Source organism: Clytia hemisphaerica, unplaced genomic scaffold (genome assembly GCF_902728285.1).
Source record: "Clytia hemisphaerica strain Z4C2 unplaced genomic scaffold, Clytia hemisphaerica genome assembly, whole genome shotgun sequence".
NCBI classification, from domain to species: Eukaryota; Metazoa; Cnidaria; class Hydrozoa; order Leptothecata; family Clytiidae; genus Clytia; species Clytia hemisphaerica.
Genome location: NW_027104102.1, coordinates 5,686 through 14,175, shown reverse-complemented (window position 1 = coordinate 14,175; position 8,490 = coordinate 5,686). Strand labels below are relative to the sequence as shown.

Here is an 8,490-nt window from a genome sequence, read left to right as displayed (position 1 = left end):
TTCCGTTTTGCCATTCATGAGAGACTTTTCAAATGATCCACGAAACCAAATTCAGATTTATCACGATTTTCGTCCTGATTCACAATACCATTTTGCAAGACTAACACTTCTCTATGTACAGGTTCAAATGGCAGCATACACCTCTCTCGGTCAATTCATCTCCACTTTCGCGGAACCAGAACGTTCCGGTTTCGACATCGACGAGAACGGATCTTTGGTGCGTTGCCCGAAGACCGTACTGAACACGACCACTACTATTTCAACTGCAATTGATAGCGTGGACGGGCGTGATAGCCCGAGTCTCCCCGAACTTGAAGACCCTTCATCAGAATCCGACCGACTTATTACAAGGTAAACATAATAATTCAATACCCTTTGGAAAAATGTTTGTCCTATAATACAACACCATTGGAAGAAATAAATAACGACTGTTATGTATATTAGCTTACATCAGTTTGAAAACTTTTATTGTTATTTTGTAATGTTTAGTCAGCAGATGTTTTGATCAGATCTGTGCATCTCTTTCTAAAATAATACCTTTAGAATGTTCTCATAACATACTCTTCCTACTTTCTCTTCCTACTAGTTCCGTAGAAACAACTCCCTCAGCGTCCTCACAAAACACCACAAACCATTCGGTAGCTAACGATAAAAAAGAAGAAGAAAATACATTCAATAACTTCGAATATTGGCGGACACCCATTCCGAACTTTGAAATTCCGGACGATTTAACGGTCAACAATAGCACGCCAGAAACGCCCGAAAATAGCACCGAAACCGAGAATCCATCGGCAGATACGACGACAACGACGAACGAAGAACCGGAAGCCGAATCACAAATCATGACGGATTCTTCAACAGATGAAAATAAGGAATCAGCGGAGGCGCTAGAAGAGCAACGCGCTGACGCCGTGTCTCCCCGACCGTCCGTTGATACGTCACATGTCGACGACTTTATGCATTTGGATCCGACGGGGCACGGTTTCCATTCCGACAGTGACGAAGATGACAGCAATTTGTCGATGCAACAGAACACGTCAAATTATGCAAGTTCCATCGTGGACGAAGAAAGTCTTCATAGTCAGGTACACCCAGTTCCTCTAACTCAGTTGCGCAACGTTTCAGTAGAATTCTGTCCTATTAGTGAGCCTTGAAAGAAGAAACTTGATGTTCAATTTTGGGGTTTCCATCCAGAATTACAAAAGCTAGCTCGACACTGTTTATTAATAATTATTTTCCCTACTGTCACGTTGTTTCAAATTTCTTTCACTCTATTTACCTAGTGCTGGTAGTTAAGGCACATTTTTGAATAAAAAATTATGATTTTATTTCTTTATTTTAGACTGTTGTGCCACCGGCTTTATTGGAACATTACATTTCGATGACTGAGGCGAGCAAAGTACAAACCATAGACGCTGAACTACCGAGACATTGTGCATATACCTTACCAGGGGTTGTATTAGCGCTGGGTGCTGATCACTGGCCTCTCCTCAAGGATACTTATGAACTATTATCAACAGATATGCAAGTATGTAAACCAGGGGGTTAAATTTGGCTACGTGAACAGCACGTCCAAGACACCAGACAATTCCCGGCCCAAAGATATTTAGATAAACCCTAACTTTAGTCTTTCCTCCTTTTTTCGGTACTTTTGCTTAAGTTTTGTGGTCAGCGCTTGGCCTTTTTTTGTAATAATTCTATAATTTTTCATGTTTCAGTGGAAGGTACGCAGGTCGTTAGCCTTCTCCATACACGATTTAGCCTTGATACTTGGCGAAGAAATTTGCGTGGCTGACTTGGTGTCTGTGTTCAATGGCTTTTTAAAAGATTTAGACGAGGTATGGTGATATTGTATTGAAACTTTGTATTTTAACAAATTTTATTTAGCCGTTGATTAAGTAAACGTATCACATTTTGTCTTTTGTATCGATTTCAAATGATGTGCGGTATAAATTGATAATTCGATTCTGCTGGAATTTTGTGCTATGAAAATGGTGTATCTACCGGGTGTGCCACAGTTACCCTCTTTGATTTGATATTGTAGGCAGAAGAAAAAAGATTTTTCAAAGATTATTTCTGAATCATTCAGAGGAAAGCCTAACTTAAAATTAGGTGTATTACTTTTTAATTTTTTAGTTCAAAAGTTATGTTCAAAAACCTAAAATATCAATTTTAAAAAATGACAGAAAAAGGCTAAAAACCAGTAAAAACGAGAGTATTAAATTGATTGTAATAAATAGAGGCACAAAACGATTTTATGCATCAGGAAATGTATTTCCATTATATAAAGAGCACTAATTTACAAGATTATGCATCCCTGTAAATACATTCCATCATCTGTGAATCGAGATGAGCTGCAACAGTTCAAACGAAGCATTTTTCTCAAAACTTTCACCTTCTCCACCTTTCTCAACGATGATGCACACACAGAAAAACTTTTGGAAACTCTTGGGGAAGATGTTGAAAATTTTGTGGGGTTCGAAGCATTCGGCATCTTGTTTATGCCCAAGGGAAAAACAGAAGTAAAAAAAGACAATAGAGATAAGGAAAACATAAAGAATGTTACAAGGAGCAATTTAAATACATGTACTTTAATGTTTTGGTAAAAGAGAAGTCGTTTCTCTCATAAATTGATACCCTTGTTTTTAGCCTTTTTTGACATTTTTTAAAATTGACATTTTAGGTTTTTGAACATAACTTTTGAACCAATGAAGTAAAATTAAAAGTAATACACCAAATTTTAAGTCAGGCTTTCCTCTGAATGATTCCGAAACAATATTTGAAAAATCTTTCTGCTACTGCCTGCAATATCAAATCAAAGAGGGTAACTTATTTGTGGCACACCCGGTATCTTCTATTCAGTTATGCCCTGCATCTTCTCTGCATTTATTAATTAATTTAATGAAAATGAAAAGTAATCACTATTACTAATCAATGTTCAAATTCATGATATTCTTGGGTAAAATTTTATATTGAAACGACTGAAAAGCTTCAAATACCCTCCCTGTATCTCGTCAAAAGATTACGTTATATGACGTATCTTCTGATTTGAAAACTGATTATCGCTTTCGAAATTAAATGACAGAGGTATGGGACACTACAGCACATATGACCGAAGGAAAAAAAAAAGCGGTCTCTCGTGTTGAAAAAAAGCTTGAAGTGCACCTAATAATAAGTTAATTTAGTCTTATCGTTTACCTTCTACACCTCTCATTTTTTAAGGTACGGATCGGTGTATTGAAACACTTATACGATTTCATTAGTTTGCTACCGAGCGAACTACAAAAAGAATATTTACAGATTTTCAGTGAATTCCGAATCACAGACAACATGAGGAATTGGAGGTTCCGTGAAGACCTTGCTCAGTAAGCAATGTTTTTGGTTGACGTCAACCTACAATAGCAACCCCGTTCCCTCGTTTTTTTTCTCGATTTTATTAAAGTCAGGGATACTTGGAGACGAGATTTCTTAATATGTGAACTAAGGCCGATTGAACCGACTTTCTATGGGTGGTATCAATACTCTAAGATCCTGAATAAACGTCTCCCCTTCCACCGGTTATTAATTTTTGAAATATTTTGGGACCTCTCCGTACTTATTAGGATTCCCTTTTATTTATTTTCGAAAATATTTTCAGCAATTTTTTAAATCATTTCAGTTTTGAGGTACCCTTAGCAACGCTCCCGAAGGATTTTTATCAGGTCTGAGTTTTGACAATTAAACGATTAAAAGTTTCTAACGCATACTTACCATACTTTTATTAAAATGTTTTAGCTAAATGCAATGAAATGGCTTCATTTTTTTTCGACGAATTGCATAAAAAGTGCCAGCGAATAGTTGATTACCCTGAGTTCGTCAATTAAACTAAATCATTTTCGTTTCAGGCAATTAATGAACTTATCGCGTCTTTACACATGCCAAGAACTGGCTGATCATATTTGCCCGGTCGCTCTTGAACTGGCTTGTGATAACGTGGCTGAAGTCCGACAGAACTCATTCCATCTGGTGAGCGTTTATTTAGAGTTTTCAGTATTTCTATCCATTAAGAGAACGCCAGCTGTATACGAATGGATGTACACTTTACAGAGCCTCTGTCATGTATTCATAACACTCCCTCCCGTATCGAAAAACCCTGAGAAATCCCATTGCCATCGAAAGAAACCTGGGCGCCAAACATTCATAAAAGTCGCAAAATTTTGACTTATGAGGTTCTCATTGTTCGTCTTGCTCTATCCAATATCCATCACAATATTATGACTATTTGTTTTATACCTTATGCTTGTCTTCTGGATTATTAATATTTCATTGTAAGAAAAAACTTTTCCTAAAAGTAAAAGAAAATCGCAAAGTGGAATAGACGTTACAGGACGTTACGGTGAAGAAAAAACCGTAACAGTGTGTTAAATGGTTTCCCTTTTGAAAAAAGTTCTAACAATAAAACACACTGGACAAAAAGTGCCCAGTGCACCTGTTCTTGGTATAGATGTTTTCTGTAAGATTTTGTTATATTTTGTTTCGTCCTAGATCTCTATTCTGATACGGAGAATAGCTGAAGAGGAGTCCAACGTTGAAATACTGGGCAAGTTTGTGGCTAGTATCACTGTTCTTGGAGCACCCACTCAACACTGGGTCAAACGAAAAGCGTATGTTTGTACCGCTATTTTATATTATATTAGTCAACCATGTCAATGCCATAACCAGCTTTTCTATTTCCAGTTAATACCGGCAAAAATGTTCAATCAAATTCCTTGGTTCGATCAAAGATTGATTTTTTTAATTCATAAGTTGATTTTTCTACATTGCAAATTATATCTTAAATTGAAAAACAGCCCTAGCTAGAAGGTTAGAGTAAAGTGTCTGTGACCTTTTAAGTTTCTTATTTTTCGGCAATACCGTATTTAAAAAGAAAGTCGATTTAAAACCTTTTAAAATCGGCTAAATGATCAAATCTCTTAGCCTGTAGATCCATGCTGTGTTTTCTCTTTATACGAAATGAATATATACATCGGATTGCAAAAATAAAAGGCGGGTCTCTTGTCTTCATATTTTATGTTAAACATTTTAAATTTCAATGTTTTTTACAGATGTTCGCAAATATACCAACACTTTGTGGAAGGTCAATGGTACGATGGCGCTCGCTTTGCTGAACACTTTTTACCGAACCTGATTAGCCTGTGCAAAGACACTGTACCAAACATTCGTTTCATTGCGGCTAAAGCCCTAATTGCATTTATGAAAACAGGTACGAAATTGGTTTCTGGATTCGGTTTTTACCCTAGTGAAGTGATTTATGTCATAGAATACTGGATTGACAAATCTCTAATAGGTGAAACTCCCAACCCTACCGGTGCCCCTTAAAGGTGCCCCTAGGCCCTATATTATGACTCTCGAGTCCAACACTAACCCTAACTGTTAATGACCGAAACCCCGTCTCATTCCGAGGTGACTACAAGCGATCCGTGGATAAGAAAAAAAGGTGACTTTTGGCCATAGCTCAAAGGGGTACAAATCATAGATTTATAAGGCCCGTACTTTTGCTAAAAAGTGTGCCGTGTTTAGGTAGGAAATCTTACCAAGGTCACGTGACATTACAATATAATTTCATCGCTTGACCAATCAGAAGCCTCGCGGGTTTTCGAAAACAATAGCAACAATATTTCTTCCGATATTCACTTTTTTTTACCTACGACGGCTTAAACCTCGACATCTAGCCCTTCGGGCTTTATAAATCTATGTTCCTAATTCATAGGTTATTCTCTCAAAGGGTCACAATTCAAAATGAAAATCAAATCAAATTTGTGTGTTTCGAGATTGAAAACACGGGCTCTCAAGGGTATACATGTCAGTTTCATCGTAGAATTGATTACTTTCGAACTTTTAAGAATAGAATAATCGATTTCCCGTTTTTATTGGCTTACAAAATGAAAGCGGTCTTTGATTGGTTTAAAAAGTACATATTGAATAACGTGGTTGTCATTGATTGGTCGAATAAATTCGAATCGTAATACTGGATTGTGTTTACGCAATTTGACATTTTGTGAAAGAAACGTGCTGTTATGGCCGATGAGGGCAAAAAATATTTCTTTGGAAAGTTGAGAGACTTAAGAGTTTGTTTTTTTTGCCTGGAATACGTTATTATTATTTGGACTATTTGCCTTTTGATTTGTACATGCTAAAGAAATCTACGAGCTATGGACTGCTAGAGCAGCTCTGAATTGAACTTCATGTTTCATTCCAGAATCAATGTTTTTAGTTTGCTTTTTCTTGTTGTGCTTTTAATTTTTTGGCTTGATTTTTTGATAGAAAACCTTTTTGGGCTGATATTCTCCATGCTTTGACAATATGTATGCGTTATTTGTTCTTAAAGACGGGTTTCGGGTTTCGCTTTTTAAGTTTCTTGCTTAACTGGAATGCTTATAAGGGTTATTTTAATAAATATTATATGGGCTTTTGAATAATTGAGACTAGCCTCCTCGGAGGGGGGTACTTGGGTAAAACGGGTATGTGTAAGCTATAAGGGTCCTTTTTTTACACCCTCGAAAGTCTGTCACAGTTGTACAAAAACCATAAACCAGCAAATTAGTCTCTGACAGGGTCTCAAAATTATGAAATCTTAATAATCAACTCCAGATACAAAAGTAAGACGAAGATAGTAAAACAGCCGCGTTTTCAGTTGATGGCTTGAGCCTTTACTTTTTCAAAACGATTTTTTTTTCGTTGGGAAGCTGGTATGTCAAAAGAGAGCTTTATTTTTTACTCAACCTTTCTTGGAAAATTTCCAAAGTCTGAGCCGCCATCCCTTTGTAAAATTACCACCTTTGTTTATTCGACCTGTCTCTCACCTGAAGGGTTAGGTTTACAGTCTGTTTCCACAGTTGAGTTAGGATCTGACAATGTGTGCCTATCTGTCTGTTTGTCTGTCAGTGATAATATCACCGACTTTGAAGACTGATAAGACCTGAGTTAAAAAGTGATCTTCCCAGACACACCAATTTTCGGACTAATAATGGGAGTTTGCTTAGTTTTTTGTGGTAAAATTGTGATGAAGATAATGAGGTTTTTGAATAAATTTCAAGAAGAAATTGAAAGATAAAGTGCAAAAACTGTTCACATGGTTTTTGTGATGTTACGGTCGATGCCATGACAATAATAGGGATGTTAATTATGATTTTTTATTTCTAATTTCCAGAGCACTTTCAAAGCCTACCGGAAGATGATGATGAAGTACGGAAATCAGTTGATCACACACTAGAATCTCTACAGCAGGATGATGACCGAGATGTCCGCTTCTTTTCCGGTGGTAAGGTCAAGGAGTACAATTTCTCCGTATCGGACAACGAGTCAGAAGGATCGGCCGTGTTGGATAGTTTTGAAGGGATGTTACACAGACAGGGTGGTGGCATAACGACTGAAGATCGCTACCTACAGAAGATCACTAGAGGGATAAATGAATACACCATAAGCAGTGTTGGAGACGATGATGACGAGGATGATGATTCTGATCTTGTTGAAGAAGTTTACATGGAAGAACACGGGCTAGGTGACGATGACGTCATCGAAATGCAGCCTGGTGATGTCATCATTGAAGAATATTACACTGAAGATGGAAGGCCGGTGTCTGGGTCTATGGCTGGCGCCACTACCCAATATGTTGTTGAGGAAATTGTCGAGGAAGTGATTACAACTATAGGACAACCTAAAACAAGTAATCCCGAGGAAACTGGGAATACCGAATCGGGGAAATCTTCAGAAGAAACGTCATCCGAAACGGGTGATGATGCTACCTCCTCACAGTGATTGGATCACAAGCTTTGTAGGTAGTGCTTTTAGGTGGTCCATCATAGATGTTGCTAATTTTATAGGTCAAAAAACTTTTTTTGTCAAAATATCGAATGTATGTAAATAAGTGCTCAATGTTTTGCAAAAGAAGGCCATTTTTTGAAAGAAATTTTGTTTGCTTCGCCGTCTTTTTAGAATAATTAAAAAACAATTTTTGTCTCTTTTTTGATTTTTTATGTAGCTTTATCGTTATTTTTTAGAAAAAATTCTAAACAGAAAAGTTTTATTTGCAATGCAATTGATAGGATAATAAATAAGATCAACAAAATATACTGTTTTTTCCCATGTACGTAATCAAATTTTCGAGTAAATATTCTCTCCGGTTGAAGGGACCAATGATTTGTAGGTAACTCATGCTTTGGTCAATTTCCTAGATAGGGCACCAAGAACTATTATGGAAAATAACTTGTGTTGACTGAAGAGACTGGCTTACTCTCTGTACTTTATTTTTTCAATTAGCTGGAGTCCAAGTCCCTTTCCGCTGGAGAGTGGCATTGGAACCTTAGTTTGGGATTGAAACCTTACCTTTAAACGACGTCTTCGCCAGTATTCATATTTACAACCCCTTAGTTTGATTTCTTATTTCATGAATAAACGAATGAACAAATGGATGGTTATAATATTATATTTTATGCAGCTGAATAGATTATT

The 8,490-nt window shown here is 36.8% G+C and overlaps 1 protein-coding gene across 1 annotated transcript; it reads left to right on the top strand.

Moving 5' to 3' along the window:
* Window positions 1-126: 126 nt before the first annotated feature.
* On the top strand, window positions 127-8,059 carry LOC136813186 (serine/threonine-protein phosphatase 4 regulatory subunit 1-like). Its single transcript, XM_067069710.1, has 9 exons — window positions 127-351; window positions 587-1,085; window positions 1,343-1,528; window positions 1,719-1,838; window positions 3,223-3,365; window positions 3,885-4,005; window positions 4,525-4,643; window positions 5,085-5,242; window positions 7,190-8,059. The coding sequence occupies exons 1-9, from the start codon at window positions 128-130 to the stop codon at window positions 7,795-7,797; spliced, it is 2,178 nt and encodes a 725-aa protein (XP_066925811.1). The 5' UTR covers window position 127; the 3' UTR covers window positions 7,798-8,059.
* Window positions 8,060-8,490: the final 431 nt, after the last annotated feature.